A 27399-nucleotide genomic window follows, 5' to 3' on the forward strand; every position below is an offset into this window, starting at 1 on the left:
TCATTGCGTGTGTCTGCCCAGGAGCCGGGAGCATGGCGTCTCTCTCTGAGGCGTCTGCTCCCGAAAGGAGAGCTGTGGAGTCTGAGCTCACTTCCTCTTCCTCCCAGCGTTCTGTTCTGTTTACTTCTCCCACCTATCTTCTAACCAATGAGGGCCAAGCAGTTTCTTTTTATTTAACCAATGACCTTCCTCCATCAGAGTTTGGCAGTGAGGATGACTTGCAGTCACATTCCACATGTGATCAGAGCATTGGTCACGGAGGTGCCGTCTAATTTGCTCACATTCTACCCCATGGCTCTCACTGCTCTCTCACTGTGTGTGTGACATTCTGCTGCTAGGTTTGGAAGTGCAAGAATCCATGGGAGCCCTTTCATGCTGGTAGAAACTGTAGGTCCTTGCAGTTGCATGGAACATCAAATATTGAGGGAGCTAACTGGCTTTTATAAGTATGTTGCATGTGCTGATAGCTAGCCTGCTCCCATGATAGCCCAGGGACCAACCCAGGAACATACAGCCCACCTTCTAGGAGTTTAGCAGCCAGTAGCTACACTGTACTGTGACTGTGCTCTGTCTGCTTCAGTGTGTGTTGTAGAAAAATTGCACATGGGGGGTCTATTCTGAGAGCATCTAGCTCAGCTTAGGGAATCAGATAAAACTTCCTCTCTGGGCTGAAATTTAAAGCAGGTTGCAACTAATGAGTTGCAACAGAATGAGAAAGGAAGTTCTCACAGGGAGTAGTCTGAGTTCAGGACTGGATGTCTGTTGGGGTAAATAGAAACACAGCTGACCTGTGGAAGCAGTTCAGCTGATGCGATGGGACAGAAAGATAGTTGTATTGGGAAGTGAGTGGGTGGGAAGAAAGTGTACTCTGCTCTGAAGAAGTTCAAGTAACAGGGGAAGAAAGCCTTTGAGCCATAAATAAAGTGAAACTCTGGTTTAAGAATTCTCGTGTGGGGCACAAGTTGAGTGTGTTCATAGTTAACAGAGCAGCCTCAGGAGAAACCGCTACAGCAGGGTTCCAGAGGAAGGCCTAGGGTCCAGTGCAGAGGTGGAAGACTTTTGATCCAGAGGAGCATAATACAGATGTTGGTAAGGGTAGGTGTGCTAGTGATAGCTCTGGACTCATGCCTGGTGACTTGGGTTTTGTTTATGAAACAGGATTTGAGTGTCCCAGGTAAAATATAGAAGGGCTAAGGTCAGACAGAGAACGCCTGTTCAGCTAGGAAGAGGCACTCAATTATGAAGTGAAGCCCCTCAAAGTTAGATGGGCAAAAAAGAGCAACCCTGGCATTGTGGTGATGCAGAAGAGGAGCAGGTTCATAACTTGAAGACTAGCCTTGACTACATGGTAAGACCCTGTCTAAACACAGCAAATGTATGGGAGCCTTGTGGGATGGTCTCATTTGTAGTGCTGTTCTACATGGACAGTGTTAGTTTCTGCAGAGAAGGAGAGGTGTGGCATCGGTCCAGGATTGGGGGCATTGGTCTAGGCTTCTCATGTTGAAGTTAAGTCCAGCCTGTTTGTCTGCAGTTGACTGTCTAATTGGTGAGCAGGGACATACACACTTTGGTTGGGTTTTGCAGTGGTGGAGATGTATGTACCTGTGACTTGGCAAATGGTGGATAGTTAGGGAAGAGGATAGGGTTGTGATCAGTGTGGAATTCAGGGCATTTGTCACCCCTGTGTTTGAAGAGACCTGGTTGAGACTGAGATCAGTGTGAGACAAACAGAAGTGACCAAAGCAAAATGAAGATGGAGTGATGGGGCCGAGAAGCTCCCCGTGCACATGCCTGAGGGGTCACCTGTTTCTTAACATGCTTGTCGTCTCTTGCCATTTTATGGCCCGATTGCTTTTGATTATTTCCCTAGAGTGAGGAGAAATCGTCTCTTTAATTTCTACCAATTGATGTCATTTCCATCCCTGTAGCTCTATAGAAAATACAGTCCATTCATATAGTTTTCTTACATATTCACCAAATAAAATATAGAAATAGAGAAGTCTCAGCCTAAGATGGAGCTCTAATAAACCATTTTTACAGTGAAACTATTATAAGGTGAAGGTGTGTTTAGTACGTCCAACCTACCAAATACCATAGCTCAACAGTACAGTCCATTTCAGAGCAAATTACTGAGCTTTGATTGTATGTCTGCCTGGAAGCTGTGGCTCACTGTAACAGCCCAGCATGAGAGTATTTGCATGTAATCTCCACATATACCCTCCCTTTTACAGGTGATCACTTCCTTAACAGTGCAAAAGCAATGTGAAGTTGAATACAGAAGAAATAATAGGGTATAGCTGTTGGAGGAGGCCATTTGTTCATTTCCCAGACTCTCAAAGTAATCACACAGAAATCTGTATTAATTGCAATACTGGTTGGGCAATAGTGTAAGTGTATTTCTAGCTAACTCTTATATCTTAAATTAAGCCATTTATATTATTTTATATTTTACCACAAGGTTTGTGGCCTACCGGCAAGGTTCCACCCAACTACTTTCATCTTCCTCTTCTGGCGGCTTCATGGCGTCTCACTGACTCCGCCTAATTTTCTCCCAGCATTCGGTTTAGTTTTTCCACCTAGCTCTAGTCTGTCCTAATATAGTCAAAGCAGCTTCTTTATTCATTAACCAATAAAAGCAACACATATACAGAACTTCCCACACCATATAGTGGGGGCAGAACACAGAAAAGTCGAGCATATGTGTGCACTTGGAGGGGAATGGCCTCAGCCACAGTGGGAGGCCTGAGTAAGGAACTGTCCCTAGCAGATAGTGAGATGGGCCATCGGGTGCATCCTGTCTGAGCAGATGAAGTAAGTCAGGATAGAGGAAATGAGGCCGGAAAGTACATGGGGGTTTGCGCCTTACTTTATTGGCATTTAGGATCCATTTAAGGACAATTAGAAATGGTCCCAGATAATGTGTTGTAAAAGAATGGGTTGGAGCAAGAAAGGAAAATTGTATGAAGATTGGTTAGTGATTTAGACCGGATGTGGGGAGGAGAAGTGGGCATATTTGAAGGATGCTTGTAGGTGTTCACGTTGGGCCTCGGTGATCTACTAGATTGTCTCAGAGAAAGAAAGCAGAAGTTAAGAATGGCCTGTAATTTGAATCTTGTTTTCTTGGTGTTGTTTCTCTCCTTGTACCTCATAATGCTTAAAACAACTGGATTATAAACTCTTCAGCATTGGTGGCTTCTTTGTCCCTGGACTTGAGAGCAGTGCTTGGGGCCATCAGTGTTTGGTGAGCATTTGGATGCCTACCATTTCCTTCAGCTTCTTCCTTTACATGTGGGTGTCCTGTTGATCCCTTAGCATTTCCAGGCCTTTGTTCAAAGGATTAGCTGTTGTTTCTCTTGTTATCATCTTCCACTTAAGTACATCTGTGTTTGGCTATAAGGTGTGTGTGTGTGTGTGTGTGTGTGTGTGTGTGAGAAAATGTATGTATGTATGTATGTGAAGGACCCTGTTTTAGACATTTGAAAAATCAAGTTTTTCAGTGTGCTGCAAGCTAACTCAAACATTTGGTGTGCTTAATTTCAGATACATCTATATAATGGGCATACAAGAAAGAAATGAGAAACTGTTTTATAGAATACTGCAAGATGATATTGAAAGTCTGATGCCAATTGTATATACACCAACAGTTGGTCTTGCCTGCTCCCAGTATGGCCACATTTTTAGAAGACCTAAGTAAGGCTTGTTTTTACATACAAATATGTAATTGATTATTGTATAAGAAAGTATCAATCTGTAACATCTAATTAGATTTCTGTGTGTTACTGTGGTCTTATCCCCGTCAGGTTTCTCACCTCACAAAATCCTAATTTGTATTAAAAGCCTAACTGATATTAATACAAGCTCAGCATGTTCATATCTTTTGTCCTTGTAGAAGTAGCTAGCTCCTAATACTATTGCCATTATTAGAGGGGCTGTGTATTCACTGTGCCTCTCTCCCCCGCCCCAGACCGTAATTAAGGCTGTTTGCAGATTGCCAGCTTTAATTTCTGATACCCGTCTTCCCTTTAAAATGAAAAATTAGCTGTGATGAATTTTAATTTCAGACCATTCTACCACCATCAAACATTTAGTAGGAAGAGTCAGTCCCTCTATGGGCCATTACCTCAAGTCCTTGAGTGAGCACATGGTGCCTGTCTAATGGGGAAAGAACCTGTTAAGACTTGCCAAGAGGAAGCTGATGTGCTGGATCTGTCTGAGACTATTTTTATTTGAGTTTTTCTGTCCCTTCTGATCCATTGTTTACCTTAATCCTTGTCCCGTCCCCCCAGCTCACACACTGATATCCCTGTAGGCATTTAGACCAGGAATGAGAGCATCTCTCAGCCACTCCCCCACCCCTGCATCTAGTCTGAAGGCTTCTCTCAGACTTGAGTCTATAAGAAGCACCTGTTGAATTATTTAAAAGGTTGAACCATGCCAGCTCTTTCTCTCTCTCCACAAGCTTCTGATGAGGAGGAAGATCTGGCAGCCTGAACTTAGCGAGCACCCTCTGTGCTTATGGGACAGAAATTCCCTGGCAGAATGAAGCATGATTAATATAAACTCAAAGACAGAAATTGGAGTTCAATCTGAAGATCAGAAAAGAACAGCGGCCAGCCCCTGGCTCTTACCTCAACCTCATTTCAAAGGCGATCCTGCCTCCAGGAATCTCAGAATGAGACTGTGACTGAGAGCTGTCTCCTCCCATGTTATAATCCTCTCTAGGGCTGGGATTAAAGGTGTGCACCCCTGGGGTTAAAGGCATGCACCACCCAGTTTCTGTGACAACTAGTGTGGCTACTGGGATTAAAGGTGTGTATCACCACTACCTGGTCTGTAAGGCTGACCAGTGGGGTTGTTTTACTCTCTGATCTTCAGGCAAGCTTTATTTATTAAGATACAAATGAAATGCCACTACCGCAGACACTGAGAAGTGCAGTTTAATCTAACCTGTATGGTGCTTTTACCAAAGTATCTAAAACATTTCTAGGAGATAACCCAGTAGTTGGTCACATGTGCGGTTTCTTATTAGAAGAGTGTTTCTCAGCTCAGGTTAAAGGAGAAAAGGTTGGCAGGTGTACTGCCTAGACAGACCTCACCCCATGTCAGCTAGGTCATAGAAGCTCCTCTGTGTTTGTCATGTGCATCACAGGTGAGAACTGACGGGAGTCGTCACAGCACGGGGCAGGGCTTCTCCATGTTGCTGTATCATTAATTCATTGTAGCCTATGGAGGAATTTTTACTTTATTTTTCACTTTGATGGTTGGACCATGCAATATGGACATGTTTCATTTTGGCAAAAGGGTCACATCAGTTAACAGTAATCTTTGTTCAGTTATTCTATAAGCAACATAATTATCATTTGAAAGAGTTGGAATGTTCGCAATAAATCAGCGCTTGGAAATTAAACCATATCTTGGTGCTCTATTAAAATGTCTTTATCCCATGGACAAAACGTAGAAAACTGTCGTGTGTTTTCCTATTGCAGGGGGTTGTTTATTTCAATCTCAGACAGAGGTCATGTCAGATCGATTGTGGATAACTGGCCAGAAAACCACGTAAAGGTACTAAGAGCACACCCTCCTTCTCACAATGTCTTCTCTTCCTTGTAAGTTAACTCTAGATTGCCAAGAACAAGTTCCCCTTGTCGCTCTGAGTTGTTTACACACATGTACGTGCAGATGTCTGCTCTGTGTCTGAGGAGGTGCTGGTCGTAACCGTCCTGAGATGGGGCACTGAGACAGTGCTTGGCTCTGAGTGAGACATTGGCACCAGTTAAGAGTGAGCTTGGTCATAGCTTTAGTTTCTTGGTAGAGAAAGCGAATGCTCACCCAAGTGTGGTGGTGCAGACCTGTAATCCTGTAATCCCCACACTAGAAGGAAAAGGCAGGCAGACCCATGAGAGCCTGGCTCAGAAAAGGAAAGGCAACAGCATAGGAATGTCGGCTCTGGGAGAGGGGCATTTTGTGTTCTCTCTCTCTATGTATCTCTCTGTCCGTCCGTCTGTCTGTCCGTCCGTCTCTTTTTTGACTAAGGTAGATTTAGATCCTTGGTAAGTACTGCACTGTCAAAAGAATTTTAAAATGTAGCAAATACGAGCCATGGTCAGTGTAACTCTTTCATGAAGCAAATTGGACAGCTTCTTTAAAGACCTGTGGGTAGCACTGTGCTTGTCACTGCGGTCATCTCGCTGCCTTCATTGTGAATGTCTCCTTTACCAGAGTAAACGCTGACGAATCGTGAGTTCAGCCTTGCGCAGTCTCTGCACTTTCAAGGTGAAAGTAGAAGAACTGGATCATCCTTTACTACATAGGGAATTCTAGGCCAGCTTGTGCTAAATTTGACACTGCCTCCCCCTCCCCCATCCTTCCAAAATCATTAGTTCAGATAATTTAGGAAAAATTCGGTAAAATAACTAAATTTACAATATCATCTTATACACTTATATGTAGGTATCCGTATATATGATTTACATTCATAATATATGTATTTATATATATATATATATTATATATACTTTTTAAAATCTAGATTGTTTTATCCTTTACTTTGCAAAGGCTTTTCTTGATTGCCCTAGGTTGATAGATCATGCTGTTTATTTTTTAAACTTTTTATTTTGGTAATCTTGGACTTTAATTTGCTTTTCCCATGTTTCAGTCTATGGAAAAAATACTTAATCTATGCAAAGAATACTTGATCCCTCTGTCCCCTCATTCTAGTCCCAGGACAAAGTCAGATGGGAAGCATGTCTAGGAACTCTCCTCTAATCCCTCATAACAGGCAGAAGTCCTAGCTCAAGCCTGCTCCATGGGGTCAGGTTTGGAATTAGATAGAAAGGATTCTGCTCCTGCAGTGAGAGTGGAATAGAGCAGAAGAGCCCACCCTCTCTGAGGATGAACTTCTTCCGTGCCCCACTTTGGCAGCTTCTGATGCGCTTTTTGTTTTATTTCTAACAAAGGCTGTCGTGGTGACTGACGGAGAGAGAATTCTGGGTCTTGGAGATCTGGGTGTCTATGGGATGGGGATCCCCGTTGGGAAGCTTTGTTTGTACACAGCATGTGCAGGAATACAGCCCGAGAAATGCCTGCCTGTGTGTATCGACGTGGGAACTGATAACAAAGTGAGTAGCACCCCCACACACACCCCGTCCATTCTCCCTTGTTCTAAAAGAAACAAAAAAAACTACAGCTCTCTTTGAAGATGGTTTGTTGAAGGGGTGAGATCCTGTCATTTTAGGTGTTAGTCTTTGTCTTAAACTTAACTTTTAATATTTATATAAATAAGACTAGATCAAGTCTATTAAGTTTCTTAAATGATTAAAGTTTTATATGCTTAATGTAAATAAATATTATAATAAAAGACTATTTTTAATCTTCGCTTTCTTATATAGGCACTATTAAAAGATCCCTTTTATATGGGCTTGTATCAGAAACGAGATCGTTCCCAACTGTATGACGACCTGATTGATGAGTTTATGAAGGCGATTACTGACAGGTATCCTATGAAACAACCTCTTATTGCAGGGTGGGGGGCACCATTCTGCTTTTTCCTTTTATGTCCTGGGAGCTTGTAAGGGAAGGGTTAAGTTGTGGGAACTCTTTCATGCCCACTGACATGTGCTGGCACAGGTGGGACCTCTGTTCTGCATTGCTGGCTGGGATTACCTGATATCTGGAAGGAAGTCTGTCTGCTTCCGCCTCTCCTAAGCTCTCACAGCGTGCGTTCCTCCCTCAGCCTTCCACGGCCGGGCTCATTCCCACCCTCCGCCAGAGCCTTCCTTCAGCTTTGACATCTTATTTGGGCTCAGTTGTGGAGTTCGTTTGTTTCTGGGTGTGTGCATATGTGTTTTTGTGTGCATATGGAGGTCAGAGGTCACCTTTGAGGAGTCTCTCGTTTACCTTTCTGTGGGCTAAACTCAGGTTGCAAGCCGATTAGCAAGCACTACACCTGAATGGATCCTCTGTTCACACGTATACTTGTGGACGGCTGTCCTGGGAATGAGTTCAGGGCTTCACAACATACTAGACAAGCACTGTGTGACTGAGCTAGACTCTCAGTTCTTGCATATACAGTAAAGTGTGTCCTCCATACATGTGACTCACGAAGCCACCTGTGTGGCCCTGCACACCAAACTGCTGGGGGACCCTGTCTTGAGAAATTCTGTCATTGCATCCTGTTCTACCTCAGATTGAACTCTTTCCCTTTGCAAACAGCCTGCCTTCCCTATTCCTAACTGCTAACGTTGGCAGTAACGTTCACCTCGTTGCCAGACCTTTAATCTTGGTGCCGTTTGTGGCTCTCCTCCATCAACCAGCCCTTCCGTCAGAGCATGCTCACATTCAGCATGCCTCTTTAGTGTGTTTCTCGTCGCCCCAGCCTTCTTTCGCCTTGCCTGGATTCCCCTAAATCCTTCTCCGGCAGGTTTCTCTCTAGTTCATGCCCATCTAACATTAGGATTAATCTTGTAAAAATGTGTATTGCCTTATATATTTTGTTGCTGAAAATTTCTCAGTGTTTTTCTATTACCACAACTTAAAACCCAAATTCTTCATCTTTGTGGTCTAGCATGTTCTCTTTCTCTCTCTCTCTCTCTCTCTCTCTCTCTCTCTCTGTGTGTGTGTGTACTGGTGTGTGTACTGGTGTGTGTACTGGTGTGTGTACTGGTGTGTGTACTGGTGTGTGTACAATGGCAACCGTGTGTGGAGATCAGAAGACAACCTTTGGTGTCTGTCTTTACCCTCAGCCATAAAGCAGGGTCCTTGTTTTTTTACTATACAATCTCTCATATGGCACTCTTTTGATGCTGTGGCCGGTTCACAGACTCCCAGAGACCCTCCTGCCCCTGCTTTCTGCCTCCCTGTAAAGTATTGGGTTATTTATGCTCACACTGAGTCCAACTCTTTTGAGGGTTCTTGGTATTTGAACTCAGGACCTCACACTTGCTGGGCAAGCACTTTTACCCATAGAGCCATCTTCCAAACTCTAGCTAAGCATTTAAAATAACTGGCACACGGAGATACTCGGATTCCTTCCAAGAGGCAAAGATGCTGACAGACTTAGAGCTGAACTGCTTATCGGCCCACACCCTGCCCTCTGTTCCTTCTTCCTTCACCCAGACGGCCTTGACGCTGGGCTGCCTCACACTTTCCAGTTTGTTCTAGTTTTCCATGGCATCTGTTTCATGATTCCTGGGTCTTTGTGGACTCCTAGCTGCTGCTGTCTTTCTCACGTCCCCACACTCAAGCATGCCGCACACCTCTGGTAGGTTACCTTTGCTAGATGGAGGCTTTTGTGAGTTCTTCATCCTCCAGAGCCTTCAGGGATTCAACATGAGCCAGCTTCTCCTCGTCCTGCAGTGTGAACCCTGAAACATATATTCTGGCCATTGAAAATTCAGGGTCACCAGAATGTACCTTGTTTAACTTTTCTTTCTTATTAGTTATTTCTGAGATGAAGACCCAGTGCAGTTCCCTTTCCAGTCTTTTCTGCCTTTTTCTTTCCTTGGTTAATTTGTTTGAGTCTGTCTTCTTGTGTTTTCTAGACTGGCCTTAAACCTGTGATCTCCCTGCCTTAGCTTCTCTGCCTTCCAAAATGAACTCGCCTGACACACTGTCCCAGTGCTTACTTAGTGTACCTTCCTGTGCTGTCAGTCATTGCTATTTAAGGGGCTCATCCATTTCGAAGGTCTACTCTGAAATGCAAGAAAGAATCCCTTTGAGGGGGTCACTTAGTGCTCCTATGCTCTGGACACCCTCCTGGGCCTTGGTCAGTATTTACACAGGGAATGGCCATAGGCCCGTTTGTGCCTCTGTTCATTAAAAAGGATGTCTGCAATTTGGCTCTAGGCTTTGACAAGCTCTGAAAGTCATGGCCTTGGGCTAGTATAATCTCTTCTTTCAGATACTAATTGTAGAACTAGTAAGCAGGAAGTCTGTCTAATCGTGGTGCTTTTAACACAATTATCAAAGGGTTTACTGTTTCTAGATATGGACGAAACACACTCATCCAGTTTGAAGACTTTGGGAATCATAATGCCTTCAGGTTCTTAAGAAAATATCGAGAAAAATACTGTACTTTCAATGACGACATTCAAGGTAAATCAAAAATGAAATGATTCTTCCCCCTACTTTTTAAGTGTTTATAATATGTCTTTTGTTTGTTTCATTGTAAATATCATGGGTTTTCCCACAGGGACAGCTGCAGTTGCTTTGTCGGGCCTTCTCGCAACCCAAAAAGTTATTAATAAACCAGTCTCAGAACACAAAATCTTATTTCTTGGAGCAGGAGAGGTAAGTTTCTAAAGCTTTTATAATTTAAAACCAGTACCCTGTTTCCTTCTGTAAAGTAAGACTGACCAGAGCTGGTGGCGCACACCTTTAATACCATTGCACTTGGGAGGCAGAGGCAGGTGGATCTCTGAGTTTGAGGCCAGCCTGGTCTACAGAGTGTGTTCCAGGAGAGCTAGAACTATAGAGAGAGAGTGTCTCAAAGAAAACAGGAAAGTAAGACAGCATGTTGGTGCTTACTGATGGTCACAGCAATCACAGTGAGTTTAGAGCTTGCAGAAATGGTGTGAATCATGATCTCTCAGAAGTCATTTGTTCAGAGAGACTTGGGATTTCTAAGGGAAGGTAGCGCAGATACGGCCAATAATGTGATCCCTACATAAAGAGCAGCTGAGCGTCACCTCATTCTCCAGGCTTGACTTTTAAACATGTGCTTCCCGGACAGGCCGCCCTTGGAATTGCAAACCTTATAGTCATGTCTATGGTGGAAAGTGGCCTCTCAGAAGAGGAGGCACGGAGGAAGGTCTGGATGTTCGACAAGAACGGCTTACTAGTTAAGGTAAGGATGCAGAACTTGGAGGACCAACAGGGCATCTGACTGGGGTGTTGTCTTGCATCTCACTACCTACTGCAGTGTGCAGGAGCTAGCCTCTGCTGTGTTGTCCACAGAGACTGTCCCATCTGCTGTCTGCCGTGGTTTCATTTTTGTGGCTGTAATAAAATAACCCCAATGAAAAGCAACATTGGGGAGCGTTGGCTGACAGCTGCAGGTTAGAATCCTTTACTGTGAGGAAGTCAAGGCAGAAACGTCAAGTGTCACAGCCACAGTTGAGAGCAGAGAATAACATGCTTGCTTGCTGTCAGCTAGCTTCTCTTACCCTGCACTGTCAAAGCCCAGCCCATGACATGGAGTCATCCACACTCAGGGTAGGTTTCCGTTCTTCTTCGAGGCAGTCCGGACAATCCATGCAGACACACACACCCTTCACACACATCTAACTCCTGCCAGGCATGTCCAAAGGCCAACTAGGTCTTTATACTCTTCACTTAGACTCTTCTCGAGTGATTCTGGGTTGCTGTGTGAAGTTGGCAGTTCCAGCTAACCGGACACTGTCTTCTATAAAGACTCTTATTTCATACTTAAATCTTAATCTGTCTGCTGAAACCAGACTTGCTCTCTCTTGCTGTGTTCTCAAGCTCTTAAGAGATGGAATAGTTACTATATCTGATTGTATTTGACTCTCTTAAACTAAAATGTTTGTGGTGCTGGGGATTGATCCCAAGGCCTTAAGCATGCCAGGCGAGCATAATCATTCTGTCATTGGGCTACACCCCTAACACTAAAGCTCAGTTTTGAGTTGGGACCCAACATTCTGTTTAAACTATTAGCAATAAATACATCTAATATTTGAGCAGAAACTGTTTTGTTGTAATGTCGTTTAAGTCATAATCCCCTGCGTCAGTTCATGTATAGTAAGGGTCTTCCCCGTATATTAGCACCTCTGAGCCTGCTTGCCAGCACTCCTTTAAATTGGGTACTGTTTTTAATCAGCTATAGATATCGTATGTCTTACATTATGTGACATATTTTCATCTATTCAGTATACAATACTACTTTATTTTCCCGTGTTTTCATCATAATCTAGTGGCAGGACAGTTCTTTCCCATTTACATGTACTAAGCATGTTATCTTTACGTACATATACATGTATAGCCGAGTCTAAAGTGACCGTAGTGTTGGTAGTGCATTGCTTCCTCCACACAGGAGAGACTCCCTGCTCGCCTGTACCCTCAAGCGTGTTTTGTTGTTGTTTTGGTTTTGCTTTTTAGAATGTATAAAGTAGCTTGACCTGTGGGTCTTGGGTTTTCAGTCTCTTCCAGTGATCCTAACCCTGTCATCCATTTGGCTACGCTGTGCGTTCCCTGCTAACTGCCACTCTCCAGAGCTGTTGATGCCAAGGCAGTGAAGCCTGTACTCTGGGCTCTTAAACTTTGCTACTTGGAGATGGCTGGGCAGGGCTTAAGCTATGTAGTGAGTGAGACCAGCCAAAGCTAGGCCAAACAAGACCCTGTCTTAAAGGGGGAGGGGAGCTGGGGAGTTTGCCCCAGCAGTAGAGCATTTGAGTAGTATGTTCAAAGCCCTGGGTTCTGTTCCTACTACCAAAAATAAACTCTTTTGGTGTGATTGTTCATAAATTTGATAGGCTGTGGTGTCCCCTTTTGGTGGGCAAATTTGCAATATTTGCTATATTGCTGTATTACATTTCTGAAATACAAAAGATTCTTCATTGTGAATATTGAATTTAGGAGGAATTCATAGAAGGAATGAGGTTTTGAGAGAGACAGCAAAGCTTATTATGTTCTAATGTAATTTGATGGGCTGTGTTTTTGGACTCTGAAGTTAACATTAGAAAATAAAGGTTGAAGAGAAAAATAAATAGAAATGACAAAATTTATCTAATTGATAGCTCATGTCCAGATTATCTTTAATATGCACTTACTGATATTGTATTTTATCTTTTGATTCAGGGGCGGGCTGCTAGCATAGATAGTAACCAGGAACCGTTTGCTCACTGTGTCCCAGGGAACATACCTGGAACTTTTGAAGATGCAGTAAATGAACTTAAGCCTTCAGTTATAATTGGTAAGCGAAGCTGTTGATAAATAATCCTGTTACTTAGCTGCCTGCCATAACTGCCACGTAAGATTGCTAAAGTAAGTTGATGTATTTTACTTTGTTCTTAGCATATGCAGTGGTCTCTTAGTGGGTTAGGGGACTGGTGTCAAGGCCCACTGGACAAACCCAAACCTGCTGCACCTACATCCCCCATGTTAAGAGATGCAGGACTTGTTCATAACTTGTACACACCCCACTTAAACTGTGTAAATGCCGTGTAAGAGCTCTTCAGCTGTATAGTGAGACACAGAAGTCTGCACATGCTCAGTACACGCTCAGTCTATTTCCTTCGGCATTTCCAGCCTACATTGAAAGTGTACCTTAATTGAATCTGTGTATGCAGAACCCTGCACATAAAAAAAGCTGACTCAAAGTAATATTTTTGGTGACTGTGGATAAAAATTTTATTTTACTTTATTATTTTCATTTGAGACAGGGTTTCACTGTGTAGCTTTGGCTGTCTTGGAAGTCACTCTAGACCATGCTGGCCTTGAACTCACAGAGATCCACCTAACCTCTACCTCCCAAGTATTGGGATTAAAGGCGTGTGCTACTACTGCCGAGGACATAAAAATTTTAAGAGACAGAAGCTCACGCTAAAACCAGGAGGTGGTGGCGCACGCCTTTAATCCCAGCACTCGGGAGGCAGAGGCAGGCGGATCTCTGTGAGTTCGAGATCAGCCTGGTCTACAAGAGCTAGTTCCAGGACAGGCTCCAAAGCCACAGAGAAACCCTGTCTCGAAAAACCAAAAAAAAAAAAAAAAAAAAGCAGCTCAGCTAGTTATGTTGATGTGCATTTGTGCTCTCGACACTCTGTAGAGACTGAGGCAAGATTATGAGTTGAGGGCCAATTTAGGCTGCATACTGAAACATTATCTAAAAATCTGGAATGGGGGCCAGCAAGGTGACCCAACAGGTAAAGGCTTGCTACACATCTCTTAGTGTGTATTGAGCCCCCAGGATCTATATAGTAGGAGAGGACCACGGCCTGCAGATTGTCCATGGCATGGTGCCCCTTCAATACACATATAAACACAAAATAGATAAATGTAATTTTAAATTTACATTTTAACTTCAACTGAAAACAAAGCCAAAGCTGTTTTACTCTCCTGTAGGCTGACTTTGAACACATGGGCTTCAGTGATTGTCTTGCCTGAGCCTCCCAAGGCACTGGGACGGCATGCCTGGCCCTTTACAGTGTTTTACTTTCAGAGTTGTTGCTGACTGTGAATGCAGCCTTAAAAGGCCAAGGTCATTTGACAGCCTGTACCAGGAAAATCCAGTGCAGAGTGGACATTTCATTGGCAACAAAGTGAAACTTTGCAGGTGTTTTGTGAGGCTCATATAGCTGATATCTGTGCTGACACAGCCAGGAATCCTCAGCACAGACACAGGCTGTTCCCTGTATAGCTGTAGATTGGAGTTCACAATCATGTATTTTACTAGTGTTCATTTAGGAATTCTGTTTAATGTTGAAAAGTAAAATCTTCACAACGAGTTCCTGCGCTCAGAAAAGTATGTCTATGCTTTTTTATTAATAAGAACCCTCATTATTTTTTAGCTTGAGAAAAAATCTTAAAAGGTTCTCTGCTTCACTTCTCTCGAAACCCAATATGGAAACCAGAATGTATCCACTCATTGTTTCTCTCTAGAGCAGTGGTTCTCAACCTGTGGGTCAGGATCCCTGAAGCCGAAACTACGCCCACTGAATGACATGGCATTCCCCAGGCAGCTGCTGTCTGACCTCCAACGGTCTGTTTCTGGGCCCTCGGTGGAGTAGACTCTCTCAGCACTGTCTCCTGTGCTGTCAGAATGGAGGACACGAGCATAGGTTTAACAGTTTTTCCTAGAGCTCACTATGAATGCCAAAGAATAAATATTTAAGTGAAAATTTCAGTCAGCATTTCGTTGTTTTTTTCATATCTGAAACTGTCCCCATAGTATTCTCTCATCATTATACAGAATCTATCTTTGTACTGATACCTGCGGTTTTGTTACGGTAAATGTGCTATAGAAACTTAGCAGGGACCGGTTTGATATGCCTGTGCTGATGGCTCTTTTCCTTTCTTTATTGCAGGAGTGGCAGGTGCTGGCCGGCTTTTTACTCCTGGCGTAATCACGGCCATGGCCTCTATCAATGAAAGGCCTATAATATTTGCATTAAGTAATCCTACAGCACAGGCTGAGTGCACAGCAGAAGAAGCATATACACTCACAGAGGTATTATCAATGAAAAGCACACACGTTGTGTATGTGTTTCATTAGCTTATTAGTTATACGTTTGTACACGTGTGGTTCATCAGTATTTAAGTGGCAATTGTAGTGGGTCACCAAGTCTGACATCAGTTCTGAGAGCAGTGACGTCATAACTCCGCCTACCACTCATTCGCCCACCTGCTGTGCGTCATGTACTTCTGGATACTCTGAAACCAAATATGCTTCTTTTTTTTTCTTTATTCTTTTTATATAGAAACTGTCCATTTTGATTTGTGTTCATTTAAAGTTTTTTGCCTTATAGCCATCTTCCTGCCTGTCTGCTTTTATCTGGGATCATGCTCCTCCTCCCAGAAGAACTTTTGAAGGGTATCTTCACCCCACATGGAATTAACAGTTGGTAGTTGCTGCATCTCAGTGCTTTAAAAACAGGTTTTTTCTGTTTTTATTTTGTTATTTTCTGAATTGTTTTTTGACAATTGTGCTCTGGCTTTGAACATGGACCCCAGGGTATGGTTTTCTTTTTTACTGGGGCTGGCTTTTACTTTTCTGTAAACTCATGGCTGTCTGGACTGGGTTTCATCCTTTCACCCAGATTGATAGTGAGTCTGTTCTTTGGGGCCTTTGGCACTATTGTTTTACTGTGTGTCAGTTACAGCGTATATATATATATATGTATGTATGTATGTATGTGTGCATATATGGTGTGTATGTAAATATGCATGTATGTAGTGGGCTTCCCCTAGTGTTCTGTGGGATGGTGTTTTAATCTCCACTGTGTAATCACTTCTTCCATTGTTGTGGATCAACGTGACGCCAGGAAGTAGAGCTTTTATTTTGTTTTTCTTTTTGTCCTGTCTTATGAACCTATAGCCTTGCGGATGTGTGTGTTTAGGTCAGCAAGCTACCACTGTGCTGTATTCCTCGGCCCTAGGAGTGCACTGTATAGTCCTCTGTGCCTTGATATGCCGAGTTCTTACTTAATTTCTTCAGTATATGACTGTTCATGAATATAATTGTTAGGTTACAGTTGTTTTTTCGTTTGTTTTTTGGTGGTGGTCGGTGGTGGTGGTGTTTTTCAAGACAGGCTTTTCTGTGTTGCCTTGGCTGTTGTGGAATTTTCACTGTAGACCAGGCTGGCCTTGAACTCATAGAAACCACCCGCTTCTCCCTCCTGAGTGCTGAGATTAAAGGCTTGTACCACCACTACTTGGCTTGGTTATATACTTAAGAATAAAGACTGTAATACGTCTTTATCATTCTCATTACTAATAACTCACTGGCGATTTTGTTTCTTTCATATCTCCCCAGATGATTTTAAAGATCTTAAATATCAGTTGTAAGCAGCATATCTGTTGGAAGTAGAATCTTTACAAAATAATGATACAGAGGTGCTGGTTAAGATGGCTCAGTGGGTGAAGGCTTTGCTACTGGCCCTGACCACCTGAGTTCGGTGTCCGGACCACAAGGTGGAAGAAGAGAACTGACTCCCACAAGTGGTCCTCTGACCTCTCTATGTGAGTCCAGACAGGGGCTTGCACACCCCTCGAGTAAACAAATAAATGTTCCATATTATAAATAGTACTGTGCCGTCTCAAAAATTTAAAAACATAATTATTCGTGTTTATATATGTGGGCACAGACATGCCACATCGTGTGTGTTGGTCAGAGGACAGCTTGGTGGTCAGTTTTCAGTATCATGCGGGTCCTGGGGATCATCCAGTCTCAAGCGGTCAGGGCCATCTCACTGGCCCTCAGTTGTCATCTTAATACTTACTTTATCCTCTGGCATCTTTCAGCTTTCTACTGAATATCTTCTCCCTTTGTGATTTTTGTTTCTTTTTGTTATTTTTAAAGCAATTTCTGGCTTATGTTCAGGCTGAAACTTAATATCCCAGTGCCTGGATTACAGGACTGTACAGCCACATCTAACTGATGAAGTTTCTGTCTTTGCATTTAATTTTTTTAATTTGTAAATTATAGTTAAAGTTTCTGATTGTAACAAAATCTCCCTTTCTATAAATTCATTTTTATTAGCCCTTCTCCCCCTTGGTAACTAGTTTTTAATTCTCTTGTAAGCTTAGCTGTTTGCTTGTGTGTCTGATGCTGGGTAGCATGGATGACAGGCTGTGACGGTCACTTGAGGTTTGAGGTACCTTTACCTCTCTGCTAGTGGCTGTTAGGCTGGGCTTCATGACCGTAATCACTGGCACAGTCAGGTCTAGGTCTCCATCCCGACCTCACTCCTTCCTGGGCTGCTCTTCGGGTATAAACTGGGCCCTGAGGTGTTTGCTTAGAGCCTCTGTCTTTGTGCCCCCTGATGTGGTGCATTGTCCCCAGAGCTGCTCAGGAGCTCAGCCACAGCTCCGCTGTTGAGTTCAGCAGTCACCTTGAAGGTGAAGCTGTGAATGCTGGGAGCCTTCTTCCTCCCTCCCACTGATGGCTGTGGTTACTCTGCTTCTTTTAAAACTCTGTAAGACGAACTTCTTAGCTGTCACTACTGTAACCAAAGGGGACATGATCGTGGGATGACCTGGAATATCACTGACAAAGCAGAAGTTATTGAGTTGTTTGGACTTAGTTTCATTGCAGATGGACTTAGCATTTCTTCTTCTCATTGTTACAGTGGTTGTCCTCCCAGCTCATTCTGCTGGTGTCACTATTTGGTTTAGAAGAAATAAAAATAAATAGTTCTTGTGACATCAGTTTCTAGTATATAGAATGATTTTAAACCTGATTGAATCCTTTACTTTTCCAATCAGTCACAAATCAACGTATAGAAGTTTTTTTGTTGTTGTTTTGTTTTTTTTTAATGGTCTCTCTTTTCTGTCCTCCACAAGCACCAGGCATACACATGGTACACAGACATACATGCAGACAAAACACCCATACAAATAAAATTTTAAATTTTTAAAGAAATTATTCTCCTTAATCTTTTACCAAAATATAGTATTATTGTTAGCCTGTTTGCTTATCTTATCTATCAGTTTTGAGTAAAATTGATGACTGTTGTTCCCCAAAATAAGCCATTCTTATACAATGAATATTAGGCTCAGATCTAATATATCATTAGCTCTTACATTTTCAAAATAAATATACATTATATATATATATGTGTGTGTGTGTGTGTGTTGTGTACATGTACATATATATAATGTTTTACAAAGTGCCAAATTAATAAAATTTGAGAATTTTATCTTTGAATAATATTATTAAACTTAATACATATTTTTGGAAAGAACCAAAATTCTCCAAAGAGAATAGTTTGATAAACTATAATCAGTCAGTTTTAAGATGCAGATTTTAGGTCAGGGAGATGGCTTAGCAGGTAAAGGCACTTACCACCAAGACTAGTGTTTCGAATTCAGTTCGCATGTCCTATGTGGAAGGAGAGAACAAACTTTCACACATCCTCTGTTTACCTTAACATGTAAACAAGCAAAAAAAACTTGACATCCAGAGGAGAATGAGTCATAGCTCATATAAATTCTTTTTTATTGTCAAACAAAACTGTGGTGTTAAGTTTTGTATTTACCTCTTAAGTTTTTAGTGCTCCTCCTCTTAGGGGAGAAAGACTTGTTGCTCTAACGCCCTCTGCAGCTCAGAGAGAAGAATCCTTCCTTTTCCGTGCAGTGGGGCTTCAGTGTTGTCTGGGCTGCCCGCCAGCGCTAGTTACCTTCTCATCTGCCACCTAAGCGACTGGGATTACAGGAGGAAATTGTCTAGTTAAAACTGGACCGCGGCTGTCATGAAATCTGACCACGTTATGCTGTGAATGAGGAGCATCTGTAACTGAATAAGTGGAAATTACTTAGCATATGAAAATGAACATCCGAGATGCTTACCTGTGCCCTTATCATAGTTAGCTTGCTCTCACACTTAAACTTTGTATCATGTAATGAAATTTTGAATTTATACCATTTTGAAATTGTGTCACTAAAGTAAAACAATATAACATAGCCCTTCATATTGACCAACATTTACTATAAAGACTTAGTATTAGGGCTTGGGAGCATAGCCCCGTTGGTACAGTGCTTACCTAACATGCATGAAACCGCTGATTAGATCCCCAGTATTGCCTTAGCCAGGAGTTGTGATATGTGCTTGTAATCCTACCACTCTAGAGATGGAGACAGCTGTTGAATGCTATTTCAGTTTTCTGTGGATCGTGCTTTAATCTAACCTAGCTGGGTGTTTAAACATGATAACATTGGCTGTTCTTGAACATTCCAAGATAGGTTGCCCTGTTTGAGTGCTATTGTGTGGCTTTTGCGCTTTGATTTTGGTGGGACAAAGGGAATAATACTGTAAACATTTTTTGTGAATTAAATGTATAGCCCCTTTCAGTCATATGCAGAGTTCCACTAGCATCACTTGTCTCTATAGACATGGTACTAACATCAGATAAAGAAAGAGTAGGTGGAGGCTTACTTTTCCTTAACGAGGCAGCACGCAAGTTTGTTCTCTTACAGTAGTGCGGTTATATCATTCGCCCACATTATAAACTTGGAGGGGGGGGTATCATGCCATAATAGAAAAACATTGGGTTTAGATTTTAAAAATTTGGATTCAAGTTTAATTGCTACAAATTTTATACACACTCTTTACAAAGTCTTGAAAATGGCAAATCCTTAATTTTTGCTTTGCTTGTTTGTTCTTTTGATCAATGAGTGGAAGATGGTAACAAGCAAACCGGGTTTTCAGGGAAAGGTAAACAGAGTGGTGCATAAGGCACCAAGCTCAGAGCTAGCTGAACTAATGGGCCGTGAGTGGTAGCAAATTAATTCTGCTGTTTCCCACTTCATTATGAGGAGCATGTCAGTCTTTATTATCTGAGATGCTCTTTATTACCAGTTTTAATTTTATAAAGAAAGTAGAGTGTTAGGGTTTAAAGAGTTAACTGAATATTTTTCAACTGTATTTGCCTATATGCTATGTACAAAACAAGTCTCGTTCTAATTAAAGAATTTAGGTTAAAGGATTATATTATGTAGCAAATGATTTCTTGTTTCCAGGTAATTTAGTAGTCTAACTTCACTGTAAGACTTAATCTTTCATGAATTTGCCTGAATAAGTGGCCAGAAAAAATGAGATTATTTCATCTTAACAGGGCAGGTGTTTGTTTGCCAGTGGCAGCCCGTTTGAGCCAGTGCAGCTCGAGGATGGACGAGTCTTCACCCCGGGCCAAGGAAACAACGCGTATATTTTCCCAGGTAAATGCTCTCATGACTAATGTTATAGATACATCGTTAATTTCATAAAACAAATTTCAGGATGCTGGCTGATAGCACTGACTGCTTTTTCAGAGAATCCTAGTTCAATTCCCAGCACCCATATAGAAACTCAAGGTTATTTGTAGCTCCAGCTCTGGGGTTCTGATGGCCTTACCCGACTTTTGCCAGTATTGCTTGAAAGTGGTGCAGAGACATACATGCAGGCAAAATATCCAGACACATGAAATAATAATGATGATGGTGATGATAATAATAGTAAACATTTTCATGGAATTCTTTAGAATTTAAGGTTGACATAACCAATAGTATTCACAGAAATATGATATTTACCGGGAAACAAGGAATTCAGTAATTCTAACTTGCTGTTTTCTGTGGTTCCTGCAGTTAGACTTTATGACAGAGATGATGTAGTACATGTGTCAGGAAAGCACAGAGGAGCAGAGGTTACTGTGTTCAGCTCTGTTGGTGCTTTCAGCACACTCTGATTGTTGGGTTTGTCCTTTTTCTGGTGGATACAATCAAGTGTTTCTCTTTAGCATGGTTCTCCTAAACCCTCTGTAGATGTGAACTTCCTCTGCAAGCCATCAGCAATACCGCACACATAAAATAAAAATAAGTCTTTAAGAAAAGACAGATAAAGATAGTAAGTAGACAGCCTTCAAAGATCAGAAGCCAATAATGTATTGACTGATAGATAAGATGTGAGATTCTGGGTCAAGATTAAAGAGAAGAGAGTTTGGTGAGGTGGCTAGAATTCGTAGCCCCCTTAGCACTAGAAACCCTTCCTGATCAGGAAATAAACAACGAAGGGATAAGTTGTGCTTGTCCTTGAGTGTTGTTATATCTTCAGCAATTACAACTCCGCTGTTAGCAGCCTGCTTCTGTGACTGCAGCCTGGCGGGAATTCTGTCCTAAGCTCCAGCTCTGTCACTGCCGTTAAAGGTAGCTGTTACTAAATCTCTATCGTTCTATTTATAAATAAATTAGAGATTCAAAGGCTGGAGTGAAAACCTGGGAGCTCAGAGAGGCTGAGTATCAACTAACTAACCCCCTGTCCTTGCTGGCATATCCAGAAGACCTGTGCACAGGAAAAGGCTGCACCACTCCAAATCCTTCCCTGTTACTTCCTGTGTGTCTCTGATGCTCTGTGATTACTTCCTGTCAACTATTGATAATGCAGCCTTCTGACCCAAGGTTAATATTTAATTAATACAAGTGCAGACTTGGGGTTTACAGTGTGATCGGCTATCCCCCAACACTAGGGAAAGGATAGTAATGACATCTTGTCCGGGTATGGCTCCTCCCCTACTGAATGGCCACTCATACAGGACTGCCCCTGGAAGTCGACTGTGGTTTATAACCGTGGGTGGCCTAGAAAACTTCAGCCTTTGCTCTGCACTGTCAGTGCCTGGCAGAAGCAAACAGATGTCTCTGAAAACACATCAGCCCTCAAGTTGTTTTTCTAAGGAAATGTACAAACGCAGCTCTTGTTCAGAAGGAAAAAGGAGACCTGTGCAAATACCTGAAACACCAGCAGATGCCACAGGACAAGATGACATGTTTGGGCCCACAGGGAGACAAGTGCTAAACACAAACATGCATGTTATTTTATAGCAATAAAGGCAAAACTTCCGAATTTAGTCAAAATTATTCACTTCTCGAATTGAGTGACAGTAATAATCTAATGGATGAATGAAGATTAGACCAAAGCAGATAACTGGAGGGCACCGCAGAAGAAACTATAAATGAAGCAGGCAAAAGGGAAAATGCGGAAAAGTAAGGACTAGGCCTTTGTCGTTATTAAACAAACCCTGGAAGACAGTGAGAGTGGAATGAAGCAGAAGCAGCATGCAGGCTGCATGGCCAAGGATGTCTCCAGCACACCTCTGGAAAGCCTCTGTGGGGTAGACAAGACATGCATATCTAAGACCCTCACTGTAAGGGGTCGGAAAGGCCCAAGAAAGAGAAATTGTGACAGCAGCTGGTGCAGCTGTGGGAGCAACATCTGATTTCTCAGTATCGCCGAGGGCCAAGAGGAGAGGAGTTATCTCTTCTTGTTGCTTGTTGGAAATACTTGCCAGCCTAGAATTCATTACACGGTGACAGTTTCTCACAAGAATTAGGGCAAAATGGAGACATTACAGTAGTACAGAAAACTCACTGCCTGCTTATTCGTATGAAATCAAAGGACAGAAAATCGTGTTCCTTAGACCAGTGGGGAACTGTCCCAGGAGCTCAGAGATATAGGAAGAAGAAGAACAAAGCGTGCTGTGGATGGGCAGGCAGACAACAGGACAGGGACGCAGTATTCCAGAAAATGTGTTGAGACACAGTGGACAACGATGCTTTTTCAGTTAAATAGACCTGACCTGTGGGAAGGGATTTCCCTTGTCTGTCAGGAAGATAAATTTTAAATGAATGGAAACTTGTGGCGAGAACACATGCTGTGAATTTGAGGATGGTCACCAGGATACTAGGAAACTTGCCCTTTCCAGACAGGAAATAGTGGGGGATAAAATGCAACCGTTAAAGAACAGAACCAAAACACGCAAAAGGAATCATAGACAAATACAAGACAAAGCGCTAGCTTTAGCCTCAGACGCTTAAATGTCTACATTACAGTGAGCTGGACCTCTAACAGAGGGAAGGGGGAGAGAAGGGCGTTCAACTTTGGGGCCTAGAGATGGCTCAGCAGTTAAGAGCACTGGCTGCTCTTTCAGAGTTATCTAAGAAAAGTCTCTCATAAAAAAATTTTTTTAAAAATGATTGCTGTCATAAGAGACCAAAGCAGTGTTTAAACAAAAACAGACATCTTGGAAGAAAACAGGTCTGTGGGGAAAGTTTTTGAAAGAACTATAAATATCCTCATAGGGAGACTTATTTCAAAACAAGATAGAATGTCAAATTAGAAAACAATAAATTCTTGAAAATAAGTTGATACCAGAAAAATTACAGTAAAAAAAAGTTGAGGGAGCCTGTTTAAAATGAATTTGGAACAGGAGATAGCAAATAAAGAATAAAGTTAGGTGTCATCTCTAGAGGTACGAGTTCAGAAAATAGAAATTTCGAACAAAAGGGAAAAAAAAAATCCAGGGTAGGGGTGGGGAGTGTGGCATCAAAGACAAGCATTTCTCCAAGTGGAAAGGTGCGGGCTCAGAGGGGCTTACCAATGAGTGCCAGATCCAGTGGGTTTGGAAACATACCTAAGACACAGTTACAAAATCAGAACCAAAGATCTCCATGCTTCCAGAGATGAAAAGACAATGCCCAAACAGACAGACCCTGGGCCAAAGCTGGAAGCCAGGAGATGCAGTGCTGTTTTCAAACCAAGCCCAGAGGAGTGGAAATAGGTAAACATACATATTTTCAGTAATGTGGAGTTTCAACAACAACAAAAAAATGTATTTCCCATCAGTTGTTTCTCAGAGCAACTGGGGGAAAATCTGTCCTGCTCGAAGAAAGAGTAACAAAAGACTAGGAAAGGGGGTTTTGTAAATGGACTCAAAGAAACACAGCCCTTAAATGATGGGGTGGAGAATCAGCTGAGCTAAGAGGGCTGCTGCGAAGATTTGTGCAGAAAATAAATGGGATGCTAGAATACAAGATCGGACAACTGAAGAAGAGGTCCAAGGAGAAATAATGTTAATTACTAAAGATCACAGTAACGGGACAAACAGAACGGTAAACGTGGGGAAAGGGAAATTTATACCAAGAGAAAGTAGCCCCAGTATGACATGAACACGGCCGGTACTGAGCAACACTTATAAAATCACAGTGTAGACCACACCCAGAGAGAGAAGCCTGGAAATAGGAGGGGGCAGGATGCTTGTGTTTGGTCGGGAGGAATTGCGGCTCTCTAAAGCCTGTTTTTAAAGCTCAGGAATAGTGAGGTGATGAGCTGAAGGAGCTGGCAGCGGCTGCTCCTGTCGGGCCGAGGTGGCCTGGGCCTGCCTTGTCTTTTGCTGCCTTCCTTAAAGGTTAGAGAGTGCACAGTTTTGTGTGACATTGGTGTTTCTTCTGGGCTCCTCCGCCCAGTCCCCCGGCCTCCTCCCCCGCGTGTCTGTGTTTCCCTGCCTCTCTTTTGCTTGCTCTCATTTTTTGGCACTAGGATTTGAGGTAGGCCCTGACTCAAACCTGGAAGTATTTGCTATGCTGATAAAGGGTAAAAAAAAATTGAGAAGGCCACTTAATTCTAAGGTGATTTTGTTAACAAATAAGAAGTAGACATTAACAAAGATCATTTACTTTCGTTTTAGTTTGGTTTTGCTTTCTCTTGGACTGTTTCGGTCGGAGTTTATTACTGTTTATTTTTCTCAGTTTAGGAATTGAACCCTTCATAATTTGAAAAGTGACCTTATTAAATCAACTATGTAATGTATATTCTAGGTGTGGCTTTAGCTGTTATCCTCTGTCAGACCCGGCATATCAGTGACAGTGTTTTCTTGGAAGCTGCAAAGGTAATGTTTAAATATTGCTGATGTATAAAGTATGGGTTATAGAGGTGAATGAATCTTAGAACCAGAGTGGATTAAATATCCTTATGAATGAAAAGGAAGTTAGCAAACCATTGCCTTTTATTTTTCTGCTTTTGTATTATGTTTACTTGTTAAAATCATAACTGTTCAAATGTCTGATCATAAGCTGTGAATCAGCTCATATTTATGATACTCGTGCCTGTGTCTCACGTGGTCTGGCATCTGAAGGTGATGCTGTGACAGCAGAGACAAAACGTAACTCCTCCGCATTCCTCATGGAGCACCACATCCGAGCGGGGATTCTGAAGACCTCGCGTTAATGCTCGTGCTGATGTCTTTTCTTCCTAGCCGTTACTGTGTGTAGCTTTGTGTGCAGAAGCAGAGTATACCATGAAGTCTTTAGATCCGGTTATTTATTGGTTGCTTAGTGGTGAACAGAGTTGTTTCGGTTCTGTTGTGTTTGAATGGGGCTTTTTGACTTTAATTTTTAAGACAGGCTCTCACTGTGTAGTCCTGGCTAGCCTAGAACTCACAGGGTAGACAAGGCTGGCCTCTAACTCATAGGTCACTTGCTTCTGCCTCTGGGTGCTGAGATTAGTGTGTCCCACCATGTACAGCTGTGATGAGAGGTTTTAATTTCTACATTGGTTTAGTGTAATCTTGCAAGAAATAAAAATTCTATTTGTCTATAATACTTTGGTTTTCCAATTTTTTTTTTTTCATTTTACTAGATTCTTCTGTTTAAACAAAAATATGGTACTGGTTTTTCTTTCAGGCACTGACAAGTCAGTTGACCGATGCAGAGTTAGCCCAAGGGAGGCTGTACCCATCACTTGCTAACATCCAGGAAGTTTCTGTTAACATTGCTATTAAAGTAAGTCATCTGTTCATCTTACATAAACTCTAATGACATTTTCTTGTCCAAGTCATACAAGTGCATAAGTTCCTAATATTTAGAAGGAAATTTTATGTGATCCATGTTCGGATGTTTTTATTTAAGAAGAAGTATTGTAGCCTCATCTGCTATGTCCAGTATGACAGTGAAGGAGACCGCTATGAGTTACTGTAAGACTGAGCCCAGGCTGGTTGCACCCTTGGGAAGGACGGGAATCTGCTGCCACTTCAGAGGTTGACTTTCCTTTTTAAGAGAAAAAAGTCAGGAAAATATGCATGGCTTTGTAGCCACAGGAGCCTGCAACCCCTGACCATCTCCTCATAGCCCAGTGGCCGGAGAGTTCTGTATCAGGTCTGGGCTATTGCGTGTTCCCCAGTTTGCCGCCAGTAACCCCTGCATCCGTGCATGACCAGCTGGGGCTCTTATCTAAATGCTGACTTTTAGTCATTTTGTCAGCAGGATGTGTGGGTGCCACTGTGAACTCCTCTGCCCGGGCCTTGTATCTCAGGGTAAAGCATAAGCTTACATTCCCTTTGGCAGCACCCCGCACGCTGTTCCCTGCACTCTAGAAACCATCCCACTTTCCCTTAAGGTTTTAGCTGCCCGTTGTTACCTGTACGCTAAGACAGCATCCCACCTTCTCTTCAAGAGTTTTGTCCTGGGCTGGAGAGATGGCTCAGTGGTTAAGAGCACTGACTGCTCTTCCAGAGGTCCTGAGTTCAATTCCCAGCAACCACATGGTGGCTCACAGCCATCTGTAATGAGACCTGGCGCCCCCTTCTGGCTTGCGGGCACACATGGAAGGAATGCTGTACACATAATAAATAAATAAATAAATAAATATTTAAAAAGAAAAAAAGAGTTTTGTCCCCTGTTGATGGGAGTTTTTCTTTCTTTTTTTAAGTTACTTTTATGGGTATGGGTGTATTGTCTACGTGCCACTGTGTCTGGCACTCATTGGTAAGCCCCTCTGTACCACATGATCGTGGTGCCCAAGAAGGCCAGGAGAGGGTATCAGATCTCCTAGAACTGAAATTACGGGCAGTCACGAGTCACCATATAGGTGCTGGGAACTGAAGCCCCCATAATTGGCAAGAGCATCAAGTGTTCCTAACTACTGAACCCCAGAATTTCTTTGTTGTCTTATATTGTTATCTCAGTGGATGGGCCTTTACTCAACTATTGTTAAGATTTTTTTTTGCACAGTTTTACATTTTAATCAAAAGTGAGCATTTTTGTCCCTTTAAGAGAACGGCATTAAAAATACAAAATAGAAGTTTAGAGTTTACAAGGAACCGGCTTATTGCACTGGACAGCATGTCTCGAATAGGAAAACGCTTGTTGACAGAGTCCAGGCCGTAGGACCAGGCTGTGGTCATACGAGGCTTTATAGATTTGAGGTGGAACCCAGGATTTGCATTTCCAAGTTCACCTACGATGCTGATGCTCCCGGTCTGAAGACTGTGATTAGCATTGGCCCTGTGTATTCCATCAATATCTCATGTGGTGTAGGAAGGAGGAACTGTCCAGAACCAAGAACAAGAAGCTAAAGCAGGGTGACTTGCATACACAAAGATTTGCAGAAAACCATGGTGGGGGTCAGGATTCTCTCTGAAGGCA

At 42.5% G+C, this 27399-nt stretch overlaps 1 protein-coding gene across 2 annotated transcripts in view; it reads left to right on the plus strand.

Moving 5' to 3' along the window:
* Me2 (malic enzyme 2) overlaps window positions 1-27399 on the plus strand; it is a 42491-nt gene that overhangs the window by 13357 nt on the left and 1735 nt on the right. Inside the window, exons 1-13 of one of the 2 annotated variants that reach the window (XM_041639322.1) lie at window positions 957-1348; window positions 3541-3690; window positions 5487-5562; window positions 6957-7118; window positions 7389-7492; window positions 9983-10092; window positions 10190-10287; window positions 10730-10843; window positions 12814-12928; window positions 15039-15181; window positions 20286-20388; window positions 24796-24866; window positions 25660-25758. In XM_041639322.1, coding sequence (XP_041495256.1) covers window positions 3554-3690; window positions 5487-5562; window positions 6957-7118; window positions 7389-7492; window positions 9983-10092; window positions 10190-10287; window positions 10730-10843; window positions 12814-12928; window positions 15039-15181; window positions 20286-20388; window positions 24796-24866; window positions 25660-25758 — 1332 coding nt within the window. In that variant the 5' untranslated portion in view covers window positions 957-1348; window positions 3541-3553. Of the gene's footprint in view, window positions 1-956; window positions 1349-3540; window positions 3691-5486; window positions 5563-6956; window positions 7119-7388; window positions 7493-9982; window positions 10093-10189; window positions 10288-10729; window positions 10844-12813; window positions 12929-15038; window positions 15182-20285; window positions 20389-24795; window positions 24867-25659; window positions 25759-27399 lie in introns of those variants that run through there. The other variant, XM_041639321.1, reaches the window with a different exon arrangement.

Source organism: Microtus oregoni, unplaced genomic scaffold, assembly GCF_018167655.1.
Source record: "Microtus oregoni isolate MIOR12 unplaced genomic scaffold, Mior012 000057F_ref0000458, whole genome shotgun sequence".
Taxonomy (NCBI): domain Eukaryota; kingdom Metazoa; phylum Chordata; class Mammalia; order Rodentia; family Cricetidae; genus Microtus; species Microtus oregoni.